The sequence below is a fragment of the Lonchura striata genome, chromosome 2 (assembly GCF_050655825.1).
Source record: "Lonchura striata isolate lonStrDom1 chromosome 2, ASM5065582v1, whole genome shotgun sequence".
NCBI lineage: Eukaryota > Metazoa > Chordata > Aves > Passeriformes > Estrildidae > Lonchura > Lonchura striata.
Window position 1 is genome coordinate 91,378,095 of NC_140704.1, and position 25,683 is coordinate 91,403,777.

Genomic DNA, 25,683 nt, shown 5'->3' on the forward strand with positions numbered 1-25,683 from the left:
AAAGACAGTAAGAGGACTGCAAAAGCTCTCTAGAGCAAAGTCCAAATCGCCTCAAATCTATTCTGGTATGTTTCTCCAGTGCAAAACTATTCTAGATTCCAAGAAGAGGAAAAATCACTAGACCAGGCCACTAGCCACACCAAAACATTGTAGAAGCAACCAAATCCTTAGCAGTACGCATTACCCAGACAGGCAATCAGTATCAGCCAGCTGTAGAAATTTTTTTTATGATAACTGTAGTAACTTGCATTTTCAAAGGTTACACAGTGAGAATCATAGAATTGTCAAGGTTGGAAGAGCTCTTTAATGTCATTAAGTCCAACCACAAAGGCCTCTGTGCTATAAATGACTCAGACGCAGTGCCTTTTCCAGTCCCGCTCACCCTCTCCGGGAAGAAACTCCTCACTTAGACACATTTTGCTCCCTCCCACGCACACGGGCTACCCCAGGGTCGAGACTGCCACAGCAGCCAGGTCTCCGAGTAGGGCCTGCGACACTGCAGTGCAACGAGGAGCGGCAGAGCCGCTCCCTGCCCAGCTCCAGCCCCACAAGCGCCGCCCGAGCTCCGCTCGCCCCCGGCCAGCCCCGGCCCGGGGCGGCGGAGCCGCGCCGCCGCCACTGCGCATGCGCGGCCGCCGCACCGCCACAGCCGCCGGGGAACGGGAGCGCTCCCGGCCCGGCGCAGACCAGGGCGGCATGGCGAGCCTGGCCCCCGCCGCCGCCTCGTCTCCCGCCGGAGCCGCGTCCCGCAGTAAGAAACGCCCGGCGAGCCCGGGCACCGGCGGCGGCGCCGCCAAGAAAAAGAAGGCGACGGCGCCTGGCGGCTCTCAGGTAATGGTGAGAGGGGGGCGGCCGGCGCGCATGCGCGGTACCGACCCGCCTCTGCCCGCCCTTTCCCGCCGCGCCGGGCGCGCGCGCAGCCCGTCCCGCCGGGCGCGCTCCCGGTGCCGCGGCTGTCCCGGGACGCGCCCGCCGCCTCCTCTCCCGGCCCGCCCGCTGGGAGCCGCCGGGCCTGCTGCGGTGTCCTCGGGCCGGCCGGGCCCTGCAGAGGTCGGGCCGCCGACTGTCGGGCCTTGCTTGATGCCGCTGAGCGTGGAGCTTGTGTCCCCTCCCGCCATAACCGGTGGCGGCGTTCTCCCCTCGTCCCCGACCGGGTGAGGCGAAGCTTAACCGGGGTGCCGTGTCAGCTGCGTTTGTGACCACCACACCTGTGTGGGGACACTTCTGACCAAGCCGCCCCGCACTCGCTGTTGCCTGCGCTCGCCTCCAGTAGCAGCTCGGTAGGCGGGGGGAGCTCGGTGCGTGCCCCCCGATCCACGCATCTCCCACCCTGCGTGATGCTGATCTTGGTGTGAGGCCGCTGAGCTGTGCGGAGGAGGGACTGGTGCTGCACAGAGCACGGTTCAGCAGCTGCTGGATCTCCCGTGTGCAGCGCACCTGGCCTTCTCTCAGTTGGGCCAAGTGGATTGAAGATTTACATGTGAAATGAAAATGTAACCTCAGAGCCTGAGTTTTGGGGAACAGGGTCAATCAGGGAGGGAGAAGGGCTATTAATGTCAGTTTGTCCTAAACTCCAAACCTCAGTCCTAGTGGGTGGTGCAGCCTCATTTTCTACATTGTGCCATGCCAGCACTCATCCCCAGTTGATGTCATCTGCCTCTTGATGTGAGGTGTAGATCACACCATTATAGAAACAAACAATCACTCAAAAAAGTTCTGTTCTTCATCTGCCTCTTCATGATGAGGTGGCCTCTCATGCTCCAAAATTAAATCCTAGAAGAGGTTCAGTGTCAGCATGTACATGATATCTTATAGTCATATATAGACTTGAGATGCTGTTATGTCTTGGATTACTTCTAGGAAGATTTTGGTAGCTGCAGTGGTCAAAAGAGGGTTGGAGAAAATGGCAGACTCCTTTCTTCCCCCTAGAAATTATTCTTCTCAGTAATATTTAATGAGCTATAACAGTAGCATAGCTACAAAGTCTGCCCTGCTGCCAGTTAGGTTACTTGTTTTCACATCAGGAAAAATGCTTATGTATTTTTCAGCAGTCTTCTCTCCAAGCAAATAAAAGCCATTGTGCACGCACGAGAGCACAGACACAAACTCTTCCTCCTTTGAATGATGCTCTTGTTTTCAACCCGTGGCAGTTACATGGTTTCTTTCCTGGTGGGCTTATCCTAGGACAGGGAGCACACCACAGTGCTTAATGTTGCTAACAAACTGTGCCACAGCTGTGAAAAATTACTGCCTGACATGATCATGTTTGACAACTTTTTCAAGGTGTGATAGATGATCTGAATTTTACAGTGTGGAGCAGTCTGTTCTGTGTGTGTGTCTGTGTGCAGATACAAAGCATTATATATTGATATATAACTTAACTGTGTATAAAATAATTTATGCATAAGATTTCCCCACACCCTTCAGCCTCTAAAAATGTTTTCCAAGGTTCATACCAAACTTAATCTTGTGGACAGCTTCCAGTGTTACGAGACAATCCATGATTTCTTACTCAAGCTGGGTTTCAATAGCGTGTGATAAACAGTTTTTGTAATTCTTCTCACAAGTCATTTCAGTGGAGAAAAAAGTAATTTCTCAACATCCAAGTCATTGTACGCATTCATTGACTTCAGCAGTGCAGATCAATCCCACAAGGAAAATAAAAACAATGTCTCAGAAAATGTGTAACCTTAGGAATGGGACAAGAAACAGCTCATTCTAGCAATCTCATTCAGTGTTCCTGGTTAGCTCTGGAGTAGGCCAGTTCAAACAGAAATGAAATGGGGACTCTGCATGTTTTGAGTTAAAAATGTTGATTATGCCATAGTTCACCAAAACATGTCAGGCTATAGCTCAGCATTAAATGATTTGTATTATAAATAAACTGGCATTATTAGCAAACTGCAGGTAAGATAATCCCTACTGGAAGATTTAAAACTACCTGCAAGGGTCAACTTAGATCTGGGGACCCCCTTTTGTATTAAGTAGTAACTCATACTGAGAGCCTTGTGCTGGCCAATATGAAAATACACTTCACATTGTGCCAGCTGTGAACATCCCCATGTCTCTGATTCCATCTTTCTGAAATTAAACAAAAAGGGATTTTTATTAGTTCTGCAAATTGTATACTTGGTTTTTCTCTCTTGGGCTCTATGCCACAAGCAGCTGTCACAATGCTCACCCTGAAAGACACCTTGTCACAATGCTCACCCTGAATGGTCTGGTAAAACTAAATTTTAGGAATGTGTTCAATTATTATATAACAAATTTACTTAAGACTAACAGTGTAATCACCTAGTTCAAGTAACTGTTTATATCCTACAAGAAGACACAATTATCACACACCCTACAGAGTTTTATAAACCACATTTTGATTTTTTTTCTCCAACATGTGAATTGCTACTTTCTCTAAGAGACACTTTAGGAACATTACCAAAAAACATTCTTCATTTTTTTTTTAGAGCATTGTGCTAATAACACCAAGGTTGTGGGTTCAATTCCCATATGGGCCATTCACTTGAGGGCTGGGATTGATGATCTTTGTCAGTCCCTTCCAGCTCAGAACATTCTGTGTGATTTGTGTGAGTTACCGACCCAAAGGTATTGAGTCGTATCTGTTTTGGAAGCACGTTGCTCATAGGGCTTGTCAGTCATGTCTACAGAAGGAGACACATGTTTTTTGGACAAAATGCCTGTATTTATCAAACATAATGTTAAAAGTGAATTTTCAGGAAAGCATGATTGCAAATTGATTACTTCACTTTCATCAGCATTACACAATTATTCCTCCCATGTTGTTGTGCCATTGCAAAATACCTCAGTCTTTGCTGCAGCCATGTTGAGGATTATTATGTATATTAAATGGTAACATTAATGTGTCAAAACCAGTGCTGTGTAGTGATTTATACAGCACCATTCCCTTAGATATCCCTGCCCAGTGGTTTCCAGTAGCTGCTGATTCAGCTCTATCCCTGGCTCCTGTGCAGACTTGTTTCCAGGTCTCCTCTCATTAATTACTATCACTTAAACTGGGATAGAATCTTCGATCCTGGTCTTAAAATGCCACCAGTTGCTCTACCTTAATGTTCACACCATTATTTTTATAAATTATACTGCAACAGGAATCTTTTAAAAGAGTATATTCTAGATCAAGATGTAAGTAATGAAATAAAATACTTTTCTGTGACAGCTAACAATCTTTAAAGATAGAATTTGCAGTAAGATAGGAGAATGATTTAGAAAAAAAGTTTTATTTTATTATAGGACAGTTTGATTTTATTATAGGAAAAATTAAAGAGAGAAATTATGCTAAATAATATGGTAAATTAAATTTGCTTACATTATTTGTAAAATAACTTCAGACAAACCACTGAAGTATTTATATTGATTTTATCTATAATTAATATTACTGCAGCATTACTACTGGTATGTCTGCTTAATGTTTTCTGTATTTCTCATTCTATCCTTAAAAGCAAAAACTATACAACAATGTTAGAAAATAAAATCAAAATTATTTAGTTACTATCCTGTTAAATAAGCTCGTCTAATGCACCACACAAAAATAAATGGAGTGACTCTGATACAATTAGAACTCCATTTTATTTTAGATGTATCTGTATTATGATGGTTTTATGTCATAAACTGAAGATCATCAGATTTCACAGTTCTGATAGACCCATGTAAGTTCAATAAGTGGATTTAAATAGATAAATATTAACATGGTTACTGTTAATGTACTCAAAAGCTGCCCACTAAATGCAGGAAGCTTATCCTAGTACATAAACAGCACAGAATTTAACCCTAAATATCATTAAATTTAATCAATTCTCCTGTCATGCTATTTTACCAAGCCTAGCACTCTTAGTAGGAAATCATCAAATCAATTTTAAATTAACTTTTTTTTTTAAAGAGCCCATGATCTGGCTGTTAGTTCCTGAAAATCAAGGTTAGGGTGAGTTTGACTATGGAATCATCAAGTGACCACTAGAGCTACTGAGCTGAGCTGCTGCTGTCACCATGTGTTGGGACAACCTCTTAGAGGACCTCATTCAGTGGGGCACAGTATGACAACTTTCTGAGTGAAAATTAAAAATTACCTACTTACCACTTCAGGCCTTGTTTACTGCAGTCAGTATGATACCAAACTTATTTAAATTATTTTAGTATTATTCCATATTAGACTTTCTGCTACGGAAAAGCATGATTCTCCTTTGTAGTTGGAAATTTAATAAAGAAGTGGCATTTCTCACCAATCCACCTGCCCTGAAAGACAGAAGGAACCTGACACAACATATTAGTAGGGAGATACTAGTAGGGAGATATAAGTACATATCTATTTGCCAGTTTATTAAAAAACTACCATGTCATTATGCTCTAGACTACACTTTTTGTTTTAAAACCTCTCTCATTCTGTAAGATTGTAACCAAATATACATTAATTTAACCAGTAAAGCTGTTCCAGTCTGAGGCTACTGCTTGCCTGGAATGATGTCTTTAAAAGATACAATGTGTTCCCACGGTATGTTAATTCAAACCTAATTAAATTGATTTAAATGACACTTCCACTGGATAAAATATAGACACCATGATGAATTGCAGGTGATTGCTAGTTAGTGATGAAAACTGCTAAGGTGAGCTTTTGGAGTTCAGCCACTTGCACAATTGTACCAAGCCCTACCCAAGAGTTTTGGCTCTTAAAAAACTAGCATCCAGTTCAAAACAAATTGCTGTGTCTTAACAAGAGTTTTAGCAGATAGCATTTCAATTGGCAGAGCTATCCCACGTATCAACGTGCTCTGGCATCACAGTGCATGTCACCAGACCACAGAGCACTGAAAATCCCCCAGACCTGCAGTTCTTGGAATGAAGCTCTCAGAGGGTCATCACTTATATCTAATCCTTTCAGACTCTGCAACACAAAGATACTTGCTGCAACAAAGCTGATAGTGAATAGCTGCAATACTCTTCCCAAAATGCATCTTATTTTCAGGCAGTCCACTAAGGAGAAACGAGATTATCCCAAAGCACCATTTTTTGTCACTTGCACATTTGAAGTTAAATTTATTAAAGAATGAGAATCCCTGCAGTCCCTGATGGGGAAAAATGGTAATTAAAAGACAAAAAGCAGATTTTCTACAAAAATCTGGCAAAATTTATGTGTGTTTTAAGCTTAGCTTTATTTTAAAAGAATATTGCTTTTAAAGAGCAATCTAGGTTAAAATGGAATCTGTCAAAACAGAGCTAAGAATTAACTTTGCTTGACATCACATTTTGAAGGCTTCAGATGATCTGTAATCATAAAAGTATGTGAATTTCTAAACCAGACTGTGCCAATCTCAGAGAATTACCTACCTCCCCCAACCAAAAGTGAATAGCTCGTAGTTTTAGAGTAAACACAGATGTTGTATGTTGTAAAAAGGCAAAAGCATATGTGTGTTGCCTTTTACTATGGGCATCAGTATGCTGGTGCCATGGGTTTTTTTACCCTTCTTCACTTGTCCTAGCATACAATTTTAATCTCTCCTTTAGCAAACAGAAAATGGAGTCTTACTATGATCACACCTAGTTTCAGGATTCATAATAAACATGCAGGAAATTTAGGAGACTTAATAAAGACGATTCACCACTTCTATCATAAGGAGATAAAATATGATAGGTTATTTTTTGAAGGAGAAAGAGCAGTCTAAAACACCTCATACATGTACTTTAGCATGAAATTTTCTCTTGAGAGGTAGTACCCCTAAACAGTGGATCTCAGAATCCAGTTAGTGCTATAAAATATTCAGATTAACTAAAGAAAATTTACAATAACAACTGTCTAGATATTGCAGATTTGAAAAGGTGTTAGGCTGTTTTTCACATTCTAAAGTGCAATAATTGTGTTTGGTAGTCACTGCAATTCTTTCTGTAGCAAGGCATTTGTAGTTATATCAATTATATATCATATCCATTTATTCTATGTGTTTGTTTTGGATTAGAAAGGCTAATATTAATTTATTAGCCGTGAGGGTTGCAAACATATTTTTCAAACATTCCAAGAAAACAGAATGGAGAGATTGGCAGATTTAAACCTGCAGAAAGCCATAAAAGCTGTGACACACTGTGTTATAAAGTATGCCTGGCCCTGACACAAGAATTCATATCCATAAACAGCGTGTCTTGCCTCACTGCAAAGCACACCTGCAACTTTAAGAGGCTCAATTAGGCAAATTGATAAGTTTCTAATTATAAGAGTCCCAGTCTCCTCCTATCTTCTTCCCTCTTATCCACCTCCGCAAGTCTCAGCTGCGTGCTCCTGCTGCGTGCATGATGCCAGCTTTGGCTCTCCCCAGACCTGTTCCCACTGAAGAGGTCTAGTGTCAGGACTTGCCACACATTCCCCCTCTCCTGGAAGCTGCATTGCCTGCTGCTGCACTGGTGAACTGGACTGATTCACAGGGAAGTCTAACAGCTGTGGGGTATAGCACAAGGAAGAGGCATGACCAAGTGGCAAAGAAAACCCCTTGTCCACTACAAGCAACCTACTTCATGAGCTTGCATACTCTTAATTCCAGATTTCATTAGTTGTCTCTAACAGACTAAATGAAATGCTTGATCCCATGTCCCTGCCTGCAGGAAGGCCTGGAAAGTAACAGCTTCAGCTGTCGTATTGCTTGTCTGTCAGCCTCTGAAGTCCCTCAGCTGATTCTGCTAACTGTGAGATGCCACCAAAATAAGTTATCAAGAAATATTTACTAGTCCGAATTATACTTCTCCCTGAAGATTTAGGAAACTTGCTCTACTTGGTATTCAGAACCATGAACATCTGCCTTTTTGAAAGCAGGTATTAAATCCTTTCTTTCAAAAGTAGAAGCACACTTGTGCACTTTTTATATCATCTGTCCTTACAACTCCTTAATCTGTCCTCCTCTTGAAGTTACCCATTCCTGCCACTGCTGGAAGGGATTCAAACTCTCTTTTTCCCAAGCACATCCTAACTACTGGGCTAAAAGCAGATCTGGTGTGGGAGTGTGGAAAGGTGTTCTCCTCTAAAGCCAAGGATGGAGGTTTTCTCTCTGTTCCAAAGAGAACAAATCCATAGTTTAGTAATGAACATAGTTATCAAGATGGTCTGCTTATGTATTTTAGGTCTTTATTTCTGTTACATATTTTGTCTTATGATAATTTCAATACAAAATACACAGTTATGCAAACAGGGATCAGAACTAATTTCCTTTGTAAACTCTAGACAAAAAGTGAAGTAGTCATGCCATCTAATAAGACGTGTTTATGTTGTAGTAAAAATGCAATACTGTTAATTCAAGAAACAAATTTGAAATGGATGGAAGGATGGAAGGAAACTCTTGTGAGTAATACATACTTACACTGTGCTGGAGCCATCATTTTGGAAGGGGTGAATGTCTGTGGCTACATGTCTTGTAATTGTCTTACCAGAGGATGTAAGTACTGGTTGACTGAGGAAGAAAAACTGTCCTTGCTGATTAAAAGACCCTGCTGTGGATAAGGACTGTTTTTGAGAATTAAAAGATAAAACTCATTTTATAAAGCATTGTAGGCCATTGCTGGGATTTACCATGTGAAAAGAGACTTTTAGTATCATAGTTGCTTTTATCATTTATTAAATAGAGAAGTATGATCTGTTGTGTATCATATGTCCTTAATTTTCAATAAACACACAAAATTCCATGCTTCTGTGTACAACCTACCTAATATGTGTACATAAAATCTGATCTAATTTAAAAAGATAGCTCATTTTGCAAACATCTACAGGTCTAGAGGTAAAACCTTCTACACAGTTTTAAACAACTTAGGTTTTTGAGTTTTTGCCCTTGGAGAGTTGACATGCTTGTAGCTTTACTTACCCCAATGTTCATAAGGATGCAGTGTGCTTGTCATGACAGCCTTATTTATTGCTTCCTCAGATTTTTACTTTTCTGAGTTAATGAGAAAACAAGAAGAAAGGCAGGAAAGGCTGAGACACCTATGATAGTTTCTGCATAAATTAGACAAGGTTTACAGGTGTGGCTAATGTCTTAAGCAGTACAGCTGGAAAACTCAAATCAAATTTCAGGTATTTAAGTATTTTTTCATATTTGAAAGTAAAACAGCAACTTCCCAAGCTAAATACAGAACTACTGCTTAGAGTTTGGTTAGCTATGACTTAAGGAGACCATATCTGAAGAAAAGGTTACTGGCATCTCAGGAGTATAGGCAATGTTCATCAGGTGAGGGAGAAAGTATTGTGAAAACACTCATCATTTAAGATGGAGGGAGTTAAAACTCTCTAGGAAACTGTGTGAAAGTTATGTGCTAAAAAAAAATCTTTAAGTTGAGTCTGTGGTGTATTGGTATGCAGTCCATCCAGAAGTTTGTCTTAATTTTCCAGATAAAGTGGTAGCTTTAATAAAAGATGACTCCTCTGTCTAAAAACTTTGTTACAGTTATGCCTTGAAATCATCAGGACTACAGCAAAATACTGCTGAATTGGAACATACAGAAATTAGGGCAGTAATTAATGTAAGTTATATGACTGCTTATGTCCAAAAGAGCTTTTTGTTACTAAAACCAGTGTTTTCTATTTTATAAGATATTGATTTCTAGCCAGGGAGATGGAGAGCTGCACAGAGAGTTGTGCAATCTCTGTGCTTGGAAGTGTTTTGGGCCTGCTGGGGCAAAGCCCCAAGAATCTGATCCAAGGTCGGTTTTGACCCTGCTTTGAGCTGGAGGTGAGCTGATGACCTCCTGAGACCCCTTCCAGCCTCAGTGTTTCAGTGTTCCTGTGTCAACTTCCCGATGTCTGGTTGTATCACTAAGGTATGTCCTCTCCATAAACACAGTCCTACACTCATGACGTAGGCAGATTCAAATGTGAAAATTACCAAAAAATCAACTACTACATTCAGACAGTATTAAGTCTCCCTATCCTGTTACAATGGTTATGTTTTAGTAGACTGCTCTTCCCTTGAAAGGACAGGACAATGTTCTGACAGCAAAATTAGCTGTTAAAGTCAACAAACTGGAATAGAAGAAGGCCATTTTTCCTTGATGTATGCAGTGTAATCAGGCTCCTCAAAAGAAAGCAGTAATCTGGAAAGATCTTATTCTTTAAGTTGATTATCTTTATTTACGTAGTCTAGAACTAGAATTGCTAGTTTAAGATTCACATTAATAACCTGGAATTTTCTGCAGTCAGAAATTCCGTTTTCATCTGACTTTTTGTTAAACCTACTTGTTGCAGCCAGAATTGCCTTTTTTTACAGATACAGACTTGCCTTTTTTATGCTTGTCCTTTTTTTATCTGTTCAGAATGTATTTTTTTATTTGCTGAATAATTCATTGTGGGAAATGTCTTAAAAGAGGATCCTGTTAAACCCACCACAAAATGTTAAATACTACGTTTCCCCTCTCACCTACAATTGTGAATGTGATACCAAATCTTCACTGATTCTAATGTAGTGGCAAGTCAAGTCTTTTAATAGTTCTGTTCTATTTCAAGCAAAAAAGGCAGTTGGGATAGACGTTTATTTGAAAACACTGAACTGTCTGGCACTTTTCAGATCTGCTGCAGTTCCTCAGCTTCAATATATGGTATCAGGGTGAAGTGCCACAGAACTTGCATAGCTGAGTAAACAACCACCTACTTGTACAAATGTTTCTGCAGAAATACATCTGAAATTTGCCTTCAAATTAGCTCTACCATATAACTCTGTCTTCCCTTTTTCTCCTGAGCTACCTCAAAATAGTCTACAAGAGATACTTATTTTACCTTATTTTTATCTAAATTAGAATTTGCCATATGTTTGTTTTGGTTCAGTTGTCAAGTTTGTTTATTTTTTTTCATTATCCAGTTAAACGTAGGTATCCATCGGATAATGCACCTACAGTTCTGCTGAGTACAGGAAACTGGTGTGCTATTCAAGGTTGGAATGGTTGGTAATAAGTTTACTAGAGAAAAGAATGTGAATGCAGTATTCAGGGCATGTGCAACCAGATTATTTTGTCCCATAATATGAGACAAACAATAAAGATGACAGATTTAGCTTGAAGGAGTTTAAAGTCTAAGATATAGTTTTATTTTCTTGTCTTCCTTAAAAGACCTTTGGAGCATCTGATAAAATTACTGCTCTCTGATACATTATACCTTTGATAACTTTTTGAAGCTCTGTAGAAAGAATGTTTTTACACTCAGTTCCTGTAGCATTGCAATGTTTCGTAGATCAGTGTACCTAAACTATGTGTTTCTGACATGGTGTGGCAATGTTAAATACCAGTGCACAAATGGAAAAACCTTCTTCTAAGTAACTTTAGACTGCGATGCACCATGGCAGAAATAGTGTGGTTAGCAAAAAATTAAATAGAACTAGAATTTTAATATCCTTAAAGTCACAAGAAAAACAGAATTAAGTGCTGAAATGTGCAAAAAAATAGGGAAAATGCAAAAGTGAATATTTGTTTTCTGTATTGGTTTACCCAGTAGTCCATAACATTTTGAAGGTAAAATTTAACTTCTCTAATTCAGGTGTGTTTTTTCCTTAGCAAAATAGATAGAGTAGGAGCTCTGAAAGATACCCCCTGTTTTCAGTTGAAACTATTTAATCGCCTCTCCTTGAAGAAATGTTGTTTTGTTTTTCTTTGTTACTCAAGTGTTATTTCCCATCAGAATGGATAATATTCTACAGAATAAACTACAGTCAGGAAACTGAGGGTTTTAGTTTTGTTTTTTCAGAGTGAAATTACTCTCCCATCAATCATAGGAGCTGATAACATTTTGCTTTCCTTGTCCTTGATTCAGTCACGTGTAGATGAATGGACTTGGATCCTTCTATCTTGGCTGAAGGCTGTTACTCAGCACAGAGATTCTGGTATGCCCCCTGAACAGCATTACAGTGTTAATGGCACATGAGCATATTGTAATCCTCCACACTTTTCTCCAGAAGAACTTTGACCTTAACTGTTCTGTATCAAATGATGTATTTTAAACTTTAAGATGCAGTTTAGCCAAAGTCCTTGATTTTTTCTGATAGAGAAAAAGGAACACACTGGCAGTTTTTTTATAAAAATCCAATTGTGATTTACTGTAGTCTTTTTTGCTAGTATGCTTCCATCTGTTTTCAGTCTTCAAGCACATTAATTTAGGAGACTTTTTCTATTTAGAGGGATCAAAATATTCTGTTAACTGAACTCACTTTTAGCCTTGATGAAAGTACGACCCAACACATGCTTTTGGATTCTAAATATACTGAAAGTTTTACCTCTAGGGCCACTTTGGCAATGCCATTCAGCTTATGCTTATGAATTTGTCCAAGTTAAAATTTTCTTCATAAAGAAAACTGTCAAACTGTATAAACAAGGAGTAGTCCCAATCCACCAAATGAAATCTAAAAGTGAGAGATCCCTTGCAATTATTTAAGCCAAAGGGAGCATTGTGGCAAATGCAAATTAAACCAAGCTTTTCTGGAATAGCATGAAGCTATTCACAGTTGTGTCCCAATTACATTTTATTTGAGACTTTCCCCACGGGAAATAGCATTTTTTTTTTCCTTTAAATATCTGTAAGTTATAAAACTTTGCCTATCACAGTACTTAAAAGTCTTTAAATGGGAAAACATGTTTGGCATTTGAAATCTCTTGAGAATAAATGCAAGCTTCTTACTGAGGCTTGTTCATCTTATTCTGTGTTTGGCTGTTTAATAATTTTGAAGAGAAGAAAGTGAACCTGAGTTTTTCTCGGTTTATTTGTTTTTTTGTTTTTTTTTTCAGTGAGCAGTACCATTGTGAAAGGAGATCTTGTGTCATGAAATTGCTATGTCTTTTTCCCCCAGGTTTTTAAAAAATGCTTGAGGTGGGGAATGTAATTAAAATCTTATTCTCCCTTTGATTGCATTTTTAATTTTGAATTCTAACCCTCACACATCATAATAGAGCTTTGCATTAGGGTATTTTATACCTCTATCAAAGTGACTAAAGTAATTAGTATTTTATACATTTTGGTAAGTATTTTGTCACGGGAACCACCAGTGCAGGTGAATGATAATGGTTTTATGCTCAGGCACTGACAGGACCCTAAATGAGAATGTCGCCTTTTAATCAAGAGCACTTGGAGTCTATGGTATTGAAATGCCCTACAGAGAGCATAGAAAAGCCATCCATCACTTTGTGACAGTCCAATCTTTTAGTGCACGAGTAAAATTTTATTCAGCCCTTCTGAGGCAGTTGGAATGTGAGATGTTTAACTCCCCTCAGAACAGCAGAAGTTCGAAAGTATGATGTCAAGATTGCTATCTGGGAAGCTTATGTGTCTTTATGTATTATCTTTATTTATTTAAATTGCAGTTGAAGTGTTTTTCCTGTCCTGCTTCAAACATCTTTCTCCATGCTCTTATATATCCAACAGCAGAGTTTATATCTAAATTTTAGTAATATATTTGGAGTTAATTTGCAGAGTTGATTAACTCTTGATGCTCAGTGGAAATACTCAGCAAGTCAGAGGGAAAGGACCTCTGCTTTAGGAAAGGCAGGTTTTGTAAGTCTTGTAAGTAGTTTGACACACGACTCAAAAATCCTCTGGGAAATGGTTAGTCGAAGTGCATTTAGTGGTACATGTACTTGGAATTGTAAACTATTATAATAGTCCAACAATCTAATTTCAAACGTTGTATTGTTACGTTTGTTTTTAATAACCCTCTTTCAGCTTTCTTTATAAATGAAACCAGCAGTATTACTTGAGGACAATGTCACAATTTAAGCAAAAAATATTTTTGTTGTCAGGCCTTTGGGATATCTACTTGTGATGTCAGTGGAAGCAGGAACCTATACCAGGACCTTTGTCTTTTAAGACAAGTTGACAGTGATGAAACCCACTGACTTAGATGGGTTTACTCCCAATTTAAATAATATACACAAATGACTCGCCAACTTGCAACTCAAGCTGCTGCTTGAAATCGAAGACAATGATCTGCACTGTACTTAATAGCTAGATAGTACTCAGGATTTCAGGGTTTTTAAAGTAAATTCAGTTTTTCAGTGACCTGTGGAACAGAATTTGCTGTGAATGCGCAAGATTAGGGGTTTAGTTTTTTCCCATCTTGGCATTTGAACATTTTCAAGCTGAACTGTTTTTTGTCCTATGCCCAAAATAAGGTAGGACCTTCTGTGAAGGGAGAACGTTCCTAAAATACTACCATGTACCTGAATGCTGAGAGAGAAAAGGATGGGGAAGTTGCACTGGGCTTCATTTTAGTGAGCGGAAAGGAAGAGGGGAAAAGTTTTTCCTACTGAATCCAAGAACTAGTAAAATGCAACCAGATGAGGAAGACATGTTTATACATCTTACTGAAAAGGCCTTTCCAGGAAACCCTTCTGTTACAGACATGGATAGAGTTAATCATGTTCTAAACAGTGCTGTTTTGTCAGCCCTGCATTGTTACTGTGTCTTCAGTAAGTTTGCTTTCAGAAATGTAGCATGGTTATAATGTTGACAATGAGAAATTTTTAACCATCATTTTAACTTGAGCTTAAACACATCTAATTCTGACACCTTTCTCAGTGAATTATTCCCAGCAATGTAAAGAGCTGCATTTTTGTCTGCCAGAGGGTACATGTTCAAGTTTTAATGGCCCCTGTCATGTCATCATGCAAAGTTAAATGATTTAAATATTCAGAATGTGCAAGAGCCTGGGCCAGCCTTGTTATAGTGAGAGCTAATATATTAATCAAACAGCTTAATATATGTTCCAGTATGAGCAGTATTAGCTGGCACTCGGTTAAATAGCTGATGTTCAGGACCTACTCCCAATTTTAAAAAGTCTGCTCATATCATTGTTGCTGTCATCTAGTGACATTTGTGCTCTGATTCCACATGGCATTCTCACTCACTGTAATTGTCTGCTAGTGAAAATACAGGTATTATCCATTGATTTTCTAAATTACCATTTTTTTCCCTGGCTTCATGCCACAGCTCTTGTCAGCATATCACAGAACTTACACACAACTAAAAGCCAAGTAAGTTGGTACAAGTTGGGTATTGCTGCTTAGGAAGTAACCTACTACAGGAATAATTAGACATGCACCTTTATTGAAGCTGAGTTAAAGCAACATAGTGATTATTAAAATCAGCTGCCAAAAGAAAGTAAAAGTAATTTAAATTGTTTCTTGAATTTCATGTAGAAAGGTTGAAGACAAGTGGGTTCCTCAGTAAACTGGGTTTTTGGGGTCAGACCCCTCTAATTATTTCTTTTTCAATGGTGACATGCAGCACTCTCATCATCACTATAAGACAAAGCCAGCATTTCAGACATACTGAATGCAGAAACAAAACCAGACCAGAATCCCACATGTGCAGTCACCTTCATTTACAGTTCCCGTACTCAATATATTGTCAAAAATAACAAATTAATGGTTTGCAGAAAACAGAAAGAATCAATGTTTTCAGTATTTGTTTTGCATCCTTAACTTAGAAACTACCTTTCCACTTCTCATAGAATTTATTTATGCATTTAAGTTTTGATTTTCACAAATGAAACACACTGTTCAGTTACCTTCTGGTTTTAAATTTTGTTTTAGCCTGTAAAACTTAACACCTAGTGAAACTGGCCACTGATGGTCATAGTATACCTTCAGTGATGTGCAAATCCATTTATTTTTGTAAGCCATGACATGTGTGGTATGCAGTGACAGGATGCCAGAAATGCACGCATTAACATCTTGACTTTATATTTCATATTTTCATGGGTTTTTGATATATAGGAAAATCCTGTTATTTTAAAATAATTTTTAAATTGTTACAGAATGTAATCTGAAAGTAAATAGGAAAGAAATTTTGCTTCAGTATATATCAGCCCTTCTGATATATACTGATGTTGTGTAGTTTTCATCCTTGCTGGGGGAAGTAAAAAAAAAAAAAAAAAAGAAATTAGGAGTGGAACAAGCACTTTCATAGTAAGCTAATTTCACCTGGTATTTAGTGTCATTGTAGACACCCATCCCAAATCCCACAAAGCTGATTCCACCTGGAAGTAGCCAAAACAAAGAAATCAGTTTCCATGATCTACAAGTTTTGCTTGTCCTCTCTAAATAAAACCAGACAGATGGCTCAGTCTTTGGAAATCATGTGAAAACATCTGTGGTAGGGAATTTGGAACAAAATATATACAAAAAATTAAAAGATATACCAAAACCTAATACTGAAAGTAGTATGTGAATAGGCAGCCTCCCAGTGTGTTTCCTCCCAGTGTAGACAGTATATACAGTAAGGTCCAAGCTAGGCTCATTCCTGAGGTTTGGCTTTACTCTAAAGAAACCAGTGTAAAGTTAGCAAAGCTTAGGTCAGGTCTCTTCCCCAGATTTGGCTGCTCATAAAACAAACTTATTAGGACTTCCAAGTGTTTGCTGCAGGTTTTCAGTCTCTCAAATTTCTGCTACCAAGTCCTCTGCCATCTTCCTCCCTTGGGCAATTGTCACCCAGTCCTAGGACAAAACAGGGAGGACACTGTCCTACCCAGCAGGGATGCTCTGAATACTCAATAGATGGTCTTGTGAAAAAAACTGCAAATTAAAAGCTCATCCCCTCACTATTCCTCTCGCTTATCCCAGGAGGGATAAAGGTTGCCAACTTGCCATACTGTGGTTGTAGTTAAAATTCAGCTGAAGCACATAAACACAACTTTACAGAGGGAATAAAATTGCTCAAGTGCTCCTGTAAGAAGTATTTGACCTGCTGCCTATGACTTTTAATACATGCCATTCCAGTCAAGGTTGTTCAGTGCCTGGGGATACTGGGAGGAGGAGAAGAAAAGAGAGGGGTAACATGAGAAGTGGCAACATGGACTTCAATGGGGGTTAATAGCCACAGCAAGAGGTGCTGGGAGAGGATGAATTACTGATAGTTACTGATGACATAGCTGCAGTCTTTACTGCAGTATTTTTATCCTTATTTGAGATAAAACTAGCATAAGCATGTTCAGCTGTACTGACATCACATATTCATTTTTCCATGCAGGTGTACCCTGTAAACCTAAAGCCACTCCAGAATCTTTGTTGCTATGATCTTCAACAGACTATGGAGAAAAACATACTACTTAGTGACTAATGTAGCACAAATTCCCTGTAGCCCTAGTTACATAAACTACCATTTAAGAGACACAATTTAGTTATAAAGTGTATGTTAAAAGCTGCTCTCTACTTGAAGTGTATATTGAATTTCCCATAAAGATTGTTTACAAGATCAGTTAAAAATAAACTTTAAAGAAGCTTTTGAGCATTTCAGCCCTTGGTTGCACCTTCTTTTTAGCCCCACAGCAAAGCATTTGGGATTATCCCAGGAGTCTAAGGTTGAGTGAGTTAGCTAAGAGAGTGGCTCAGTAGGGAAAATGTGCTGGGGATGGGCTGTGGACTGGGCAGGAAGGGGAAGCTGCCCCACACGTGACTGGGGGTTACTGCACACATTGTTGAGCTGAGCATGTTCCCTGGTGACAGACACTTCCTCACTGTGCTCACAACATCACCGTCACTTCACAGGACTACAAAGGGCATTTGAATTCTTCCTGTTTGTTTGTCCCAATGCATGACAGTGAAGAATGAACTGTCTTCCAATCTAAACGACCAAGAGAACAAGCACATTTGGGAGAGATTGTTTCAACTGATATTAAAAGTTAAATATTACCTTTACTGTTCAGTTATTGTTTACTGAGGAATCTCTTTTCAGGCTGTAAATAATGGCTTGTATTATCACTGTATTATTCACTTTCAGGAGACATGTGTTTTGCAGAACAAAGGTAGATCCATATCCCCTGCCTTTAAAAAACTTTCAGAAAATGACCCTGAAAAATTACATTAAATTTCCTATGCTTTAAATCCTGACGTTTAAAACATGGGCCAGAGAAATGTGTAGATTTTAGAGGCACTTGCAGTTTGTGGCTATAATGCTGCAAAGAATATCAACTGTGACTTCTGCAGGCTGCATGGGAAGAGCTTTTCAAAACTCTGTACTGCCAGAGTTCACGCCTCTGTGCAATAGCACATTATTTGGGAAGCAGTGCTTCTGCTCAACTCTTTAATGTTTTTCCAGAAAGAGAAGCACATTAGCTGAGTGTCTCTCTGTCATGGTCCCATTGCTGAAAATCAGAGTTTTCATACAAGCAGTGCTGAGTGAGGGAACTGGCATGCCTCTACAGCATGTCTTTATCGCAGTTCCCAGCATTTAAGTGGAATCATAATACTCAGTCTTATTTGCTTCACAGTCTGTCACAGGGCTCTGAAATCATGGTATCAGCTTCATGCCTCAGTGATACAAAAACTGCTTTAGAGCCCTGCACCCTTTGCCTTGGACAGGAAACTGCTGCTCTTAAATTGTCCATGACAGATCCCAGAAACTACTGTTGGCATTATGTCTCACTGGCACTGGAAGATGACTTGGGTGATCCATCATTGAACCTGATGCCTTGATGGGCAACAAACCCAAAAAGCAGCAGTTGCTGCTCTAGATCCTGCTGCCCCTGTCACCATGCAAGAGATATCGGCATCAACAAAATCAACATCTGTCCTGTAATGAGAGCTAGCCTGACTCTTAGCAGCTCTAATACCTGAAATCCCTTAGGATTTTGTACGGAAAAGAAATTACATGTAGTATTTACATTCAAGAATTGTCCTGCCAGGAACAATTCCTTACTTTCCTTCCCACTGCACCAGCAAAATTAGTACTGAATCCACACAGAAAAAAACACTGAAGACAGTGAGGGTAGTATGTAAGTATATCCAGCTTCAAAAATTACAGACTATGTGTATAAGGAAGTTTCTTCCCCTTTACTATTTAACTATTTTTATTTGCCGAGTCTCAAAGTACTAGTTACTAGTTTTGAGATATTGTTGAAATACTACTCAAGGCCTGTTTCACAGAAACCAGAATACTTAGGAGAAGATCAGTGAAGGGGCAAAAGTGATAAAGTAATTATCTGTAGAACTGGGTTTAAAACCAACCAGATGGTACCAAAGAAAAGGCAAGAATGCTTTGAAGAATAAATCTCTGTGCTGATTCTCCTACTTAAGAGAATTTATACTGATAATGAGCAGTATCAGAGATAATGAATTCATGAAAAATAATCTTGTATCTCAAGCCTTGTCTTTCTCAAAGCTGACTAATGTTTGCTGCTGAAATCTGAAGTGCTGGAAGCATGCATGTACAAGAATATACTTTGAAACCTAGGAACTCAGTGTATAAAGCCACTTTACTCAGGATTGATGAAGATATTTTCTCTGCTCACTGCCACATAATGTACATGTTTCTAAACATCCATCTGCATTTGTTCTGTTTCTCTGACAGTCACTGCCTTTTAATGTTTTCTGTCCTCAATGGAAGAATCAAGTTTAAGCTACAGGCTTCAGTGTTGCTTCTGCTGATGTTATTATTGCCTTATCTCCTGTAATATGAATTTACAGATGACTGTGTTGTTTTGAAAACAGATTATTTCTATTCATATTTTTATTTTAGTAAGGCACTAGAAACATTGCTTTTTTACTTTATACTTCCAGTATTTAAGACCTGTCTTTGCTGTGTTGAAAACAGGCACTGTAGAATGACTGAAGTATTTCCCCTAAGAAGAGTTCACCTTGCCTAGTCCCTAATCTTGTAATTACTTTTGCATGTAATAAGAGTAAAAACACTTTCCTTGTAGTCACATGGAGAAAGATATGCTGAATCATGGCCTTTGCTATATAGCCCAGTTTGTAGAGATACTCCAATAAGCCACAAATAATAGCAGTCCTTTTTTTCATACTTAAATGAGTATTGTATCAACACAAAAGGTTTTTACAGGAAAACACTTTTTTCTCCTAAGTATTATCTCTCTAAACATAACATGAAAGAACATTTTAACCATCTGCTCAGTAAATACTGACTTAGCTTTTAGCCAAGCTTTTACTCCAATTAAAAAAAAAAAAATCAAGGTATGATTTCCTATTGACTGAACTACCAAACTCAGTGGCAAAATTTGCACTGACTTTGGGGTAGATGAGGATTTCAAAGAAATATTTATGTGTGTAGCATGGGCTAGTTCTGGTAATGTGGAGCCTTATAGGTCACTAACAAATTTTTAAAAACCCATAAACTCAGCCATGCAGAATTATCAGAAATTGCTTAGACTGCCACACAACTTTTTTAGCTCTCCAGTCACACACATCTTTTCTGACTGCTCTTCCTGCTAAATTAATAAACAAACCATAAAGAAAACCTAGAAAACAGTAACTAGAACACATGTAGATTTTGTGAAGCTTGCATGTAAAAATAATATATAATAAAATACCTTTTCTCAGTTCTCACTCAAGCACAGCTCGCACCAAGGATGAAGAATAAAATGATTAATCAGTTTTTCTTTAGAAAGTTGATGAAAAGCCTTTTTATAAATTTTATATATTCCTGTTAATACTTTATACAAAACATTCTAAAACAGTGTAAATTTCTGCTGTTTTGGATTGCACATGCTGTCTTGTACTTTATAAAATAAGATGAGGTGGCTTTTATTAATACTGCAATAAACGCTGTGCAATCTTTACTCGGTGGGCTTTGGCCACTCTATTCCCCTCCTCCCTTTTGTGTGTCAGTTGTAAATTGATTGAGAAATACTCTGTTTCACGCTTCCCCACTCTTGGCATACAACATCTTTAGATTCAAAAGAGATAGGAAAGCTAAAAAGGCAACAGGTAGTACAACAGATGCCTCTGTCTCCAGTTAAACTTGCTCAGAGTAACAAGCAGTAAGACTGTATTTTTTATGCAGGGTGCAGGTGGAGAAGCTGTGAGTGAAAATAAATTTCTGAACACAGACTCCAGCACAGGATCAGTGGAAACTACTGCCAAGCCCTTACCATTTAAAGACCCAAACTTCATTGTAAGTATATTATTTTAACAATTTAAAATTTCAAACTTTTCCCATGAAAGACTTACTAGGATTGTATTTAACCATGTTCCTAGTGTAAATACTAAGAAATATGAAGCTTAATAGCCAAATAAAAGGTTGACACTTTTTAAGAAATTCACCTCAATCCATGTAACACCATGGTCTTAAGTGCACACTGTATTATATCATGAAAATAGCACTGGTCCAGAGGCAGAACTGTTCTATTAAATTCTGGAACAGAGTGAGGAAACCTGTTAGGTGCAGGTAAGTGTGGAAGTTTTATGATATGGTGTCTCAAAAACTACCACAGCTAGAGAGGAACAATTGAGACTATGAATGTATGAATCCCATTTTCCAGTTCCTAGTCAAGGCAGGCTGCAAAGCAGTTTGAGCTAGAAATTAGCCAGAGAGTCATTAGCAAATGGCATTTTGCTCCTCTTCTGGGCCCTGAAACTCTTAACAGATTTGTGGTGTCTTCTTCCAGTCATGGCTAGATTTAGAAGCAAAATGCTCTGTGCTCCTTAGAAGTCTGGCCTGCCAGCATTCAGTCATGTAAACACTGACAGCTGATAAAATGCAGGCTTCTAACATTCTGAGGGTTAAACTAGGAGAGAAGGTGAAGAAGATTAAATTAGTAATGCTGAGTTTGTTTTTGTTATCTTTTTATCTTGCTGTGCCAAGATCAACTCATTGGCACACTCTACAAATGCTTTCTAGACAAGCAAACCTCTCAGACTGCTGGTCCTAAGCCAGTACTTAGAAAGCAGGATTTTATCCCAGATTTCACTCTGCATGAACAAGATACAATATCCCACAGCACAGCACATAACGAGTTCTTGGGCAATGCACAGCTCACTAAGCACAGGTTTGGCAGGGGGTATGAAGTTAATCTCTGACATGTGAGTTGCTCTACATCAGCTTTGCAGACAACTTCAGTCATGAGAGGGGCATTCAAACGACCGTATACTTTGCTCACTAATCCTCCAGCAACCACCAACATCTTTGAGAAATGGGGCTTATTCCAAAAGCTCCTTTTGCGCCCAGAGGCACGCAACGTAACTTCCACATAGGATTTAAATATCTATGAAGCCCTGAGCTGATCCTTCAGTTCTTAGAAGGATGTCACCATTTCCAAAGAGGCGATACTAATGTGTGCATGCTTGAAATAATAATGAATGTACAGGATCTTTGGCAACTGCTGCAGAAATAATAGGCAGTGATAATAAAAACCATGAAATTGTCCCCTCCAATACAGTAACTAATTTGAGAAGAAATGCATTGAGTGTTAATCAGCATTTCATTGGTATGACCTGATTGTAACAATTTGGATGGATTTTTGCATCTTTCCAGCCTAATTTGCCTTAAAAGGAAGAAAATAAATCAAATAGTGTCTATGTCTCATATGTATGCCCAAGTTTGAACCAGTAGCTCACTGCAGAGGATATACTTAAGAGAAGGAGGAAGAAATTACTTTTTCCTAAGCTTTCTGACTGGAATCCACATCCTTTGGCAATGGGTGAGGTTCTAACACTAGTGTAGAGCAATAGTTGCTGCAGAGCAGGAGCTCCACTTGTCTTAGCTCCAGTTTTCTCTGAACTTTGGTTCATATGTACTTTGCAGTTGTTGCCTTTTCATGGTAGGTATGTGAGGTGATGCTCAGCCCCATTTTTAGGAGGCATAAGTTCATATAAAAACAGGTTGATTTTAAGACTATTGAACAAAAAGTCATTATTCAGTGATTTGGGAGAAAATTCATGCAATGAATTTGAATTAGTAGTGTGGAAGTACATAGTTTCGTCTCACGCTGTAGCTGTCTCTATTATGCAATGATCTTTAGATGTCTAAGGTGTTACCCTAACAGCAAATATTTGCTTGTGTCTTTTAAATCAGATATCCATCACCAAAACCCAGTATATCATCAGCTCATGAGCATCTTTTCTGAATATATCTTACGTCTACAAAATAAAGCTTTCTCATTGAATCCTTCCTCCTGTCATCCTCATTAATTTAACTGGTTAATTTATAAGTATTCAAAGCAGAAGTGTGTTTACGGAACTTCGCTGAGTTTCAATGAGACTCATGGGGCAAGTAGTAATTATTAACAGAAATAGCAACTTCTCAATTGTAAGAAAAATTTTCTTTTTCTGAAGTTAAGCCATAAATCTATGTCCTTTGATCATTTAGAAGTAGTACAGTATGTTGTGCAGCTTCTGTCTCTGGAGGGACATAAATAAATTACTCTGTAGCAATCGCATTTGATAACTGCAACTGCCATTATAGTACCTGTGGCAAGCCTTCCATTAGTGTTCCTTTCAAAATGCAAAATTGTCTTGGCAGCCAACATTCTATTTATTATTCTTTTCCTATTACTCTGTCTCCTAGTCTTTGAAAGAAAATTAAAATTTCCAGAAAGTTTCTCATAGTATTCATTACAGTTTGCAAGATCAGTTGTGTTTTCTGCAGTCACGGATAATTTGTAAAAGAGCTGCACCTGTAATGTGCCATAAAAAGGAGAAAGAAAATTTAGCTGTATAATCACAATTTTAGAAACAACTTCATAGTAATAACTTCTAATATGATAGGAAGTACATACAGAATCCTGTAATCTCAGGCTAAGCCTAACCACATTGATTTTCTATTTCCATGTAAAAAATAGATTTTACTTTCCTTCAGTTAATCAGAAACGTAGAAGCTTTGACACAGTCCAAAAAGCTTTGTTTTTGCTTGCAGCCAAGATTAAAGTGTACAGTATAGTAGCCTGCTGATGAAATAAGTGAGAATAACAAATGGTTCATGACAAGATGAGACATATCAGAAAGACTATGAAATAGAAGTGTCATGTTCTGAAATAGTATTCTTTATTTATTTTTTTCTCTAAACACCATATTTTTAATTCTAGCACTCCGGCATTGGTGGAGCAGCAGCTGGCAAGAAGAACAGAACATGGAAGAACCTAAAACAAATTCTTGCTTCTGAAAGGGCATTGCCATGGCAACTAAATGATCCTAGCTGTAAGCTTCTTAGATGCTTTGCATGTATTTATAAATAATAGAATCCACACAAATAACTTTCTTTAAAACTAAGCTAAATTATTTCATCAATGCATGCAGTATCCTGCTTGAACAGGGTCCAGTAGTACATTTGAGATTTCTCCAATCACACTTGTCAGCCCTAAGTGGAAATAGGAGGAAGCAAATAATTTGGAGTATTATGGCAAAGTTCAAATACATTTTTGGGAAGAGTTTAATAAGGAAAATATATTTTTTCAAACCAAGTCAGAAGCCCTTATTCCCATGAGGTTTTTGTCACCTTTTTACTGGTTAGGTGTCTCCTCCTCTGTGTTACAGTCCAGAGGTCTTTTGGTGGGTGACTGCTGCTTGATTAGCTATATTTTAGCACTTTTCAAATAGTTTCTGATAAGCCACATATCTGCAGTAGCCTAGGCCTCAGCCCAAGCTTCCTATCCAGCTCCTTATCCTATATTCTTGGAAGATTTAAATCCCACATCCTCTCTTTAGTGCAGCACAGCTGAAACTACACTATTAGCAGTGCTGATTAGCAGTCCTAGCTGGTTACATCCATGGGAGCAGAGTTACAGCAGTGGTCTTAATCTAGATTCTCTTCAAGTCTGCTTGTAAATTAGGATACTACTGAGTGTAGCTGGCGGCAGAATGCAATCCTCAGATTTTATTTAGGCAAGTGGAGGCATTTCAGAACTGAACATATGCATACTTTTTGTCAGACTTGGTGCTTTATCCAAAAATAGCTTGCCATTTTTTGAAGTGTTTTAGATGCAACTGTTACAGAAAAATGCAGACTACTGTGTGTTCCTGGCCATTGTAACTGACAATCTGCTGATGTTGCTATTTCTACTATGCTCTGTTTGCAATCAGAAATTTACAGGATAAGAAGGAGGAAAAAGAAATTCAGTTTCATATTAAAACCAGCTATCTGTGGCATTAGGTCTTTTGAATTATGAGATGATGGGTTAGAAATTTGATATGGATGGAGTGTTTGAATTGAACATAGCATCTGAATGAATTGCAAGGGAGATCAGGAAAGAGGAAAGAAATCATTCAGGTACAAGAAATTTTTGAAAACATCCAAAACTGAGGATTTAAGTACTTAAGCATAGCAACTGTATGTTAAAAAATGTTTATGAATGATAATTGCTATCTAAAGGGCACCAAAGAACAGCAATTTCCAACCCTCAGTTTAAACATTCAGACAATTTTCTAGGTCATTGACTGGGCTTAAAGTGGTACATGCTTAAAGATTTAACTGATTTAAAAGATTACTTTGCTTTTCTGGATTATAGTATTTCAGAGCTGCAATCTTGAGCAATGTTTCACAGTCTCAGCATACAGTATGCATTTGATAATGGCTATTCTTTACACATGACTGACTGCAAGGGAATTCATTAAGACTTGGAAGAAATGGACGCATTTCAAATTACTCTGTCATTTTCCTTTTGGGGAGGGTATTTCTGTTTGCTAAACTCTATTAATAGGTGAGCAGGGTTAGGCTGTGATTTACATGCTAACAGGCTAAATGTTTTTACAGGTAATTCTACTTCATATTTCTTTGTCTTAGTGTTGCTAGTTAATAAAGACCTCAGAGAGCAGGTTTATGTTGTAGAACATATATATATCTAATGAGACACTGAATTTATGTCTTTCTTTCTCTCTAGATTTTAATATTGATGCTCCTCCTTCTTTTAAACCTGCTAAGAAATATTCAGATATCTCAGGACTTCCGGTAAGTATTTTTTTTTTTTCCCTTAAAACCAACATTTC

General features: G+C 38.4%; 1 protein-coding gene across 2 annotated transcripts in view; it reads left to right on the top strand.

Annotated features, from left to right (window-relative positions):
• Positions 1 to 330: 330 nt before the first annotated feature.
• The window catches only part of INO80C (INO80 complex subunit C), a 30,401-nt gene continuing 5,048 nt past the window's right edge, over positions 331 to 25,683 (top strand). Inside the window, exons 1-4 of one of the 2 annotated variants that reach the window (XM_021528772.4) lie at positions 331 to 831; positions 20,768 to 20,878; positions 23,787 to 23,898; positions 25,578 to 25,645. In XM_021528772.4, the coding sequence (XP_021384447.2) occupies positions 346 to 831; positions 20,768 to 20,878; positions 23,787 to 23,898; positions 25,578 to 25,645 (777 nt within the window). In that variant the 5' untranslated portion in view covers positions 331 to 345. The remainder of the gene's footprint in view (positions 832 to 20,767; positions 20,879 to 23,786; positions 23,899 to 25,577; positions 25,646 to 25,683) is intronic. The other variant, XM_021528773.4, reaches the window with a different exon arrangement.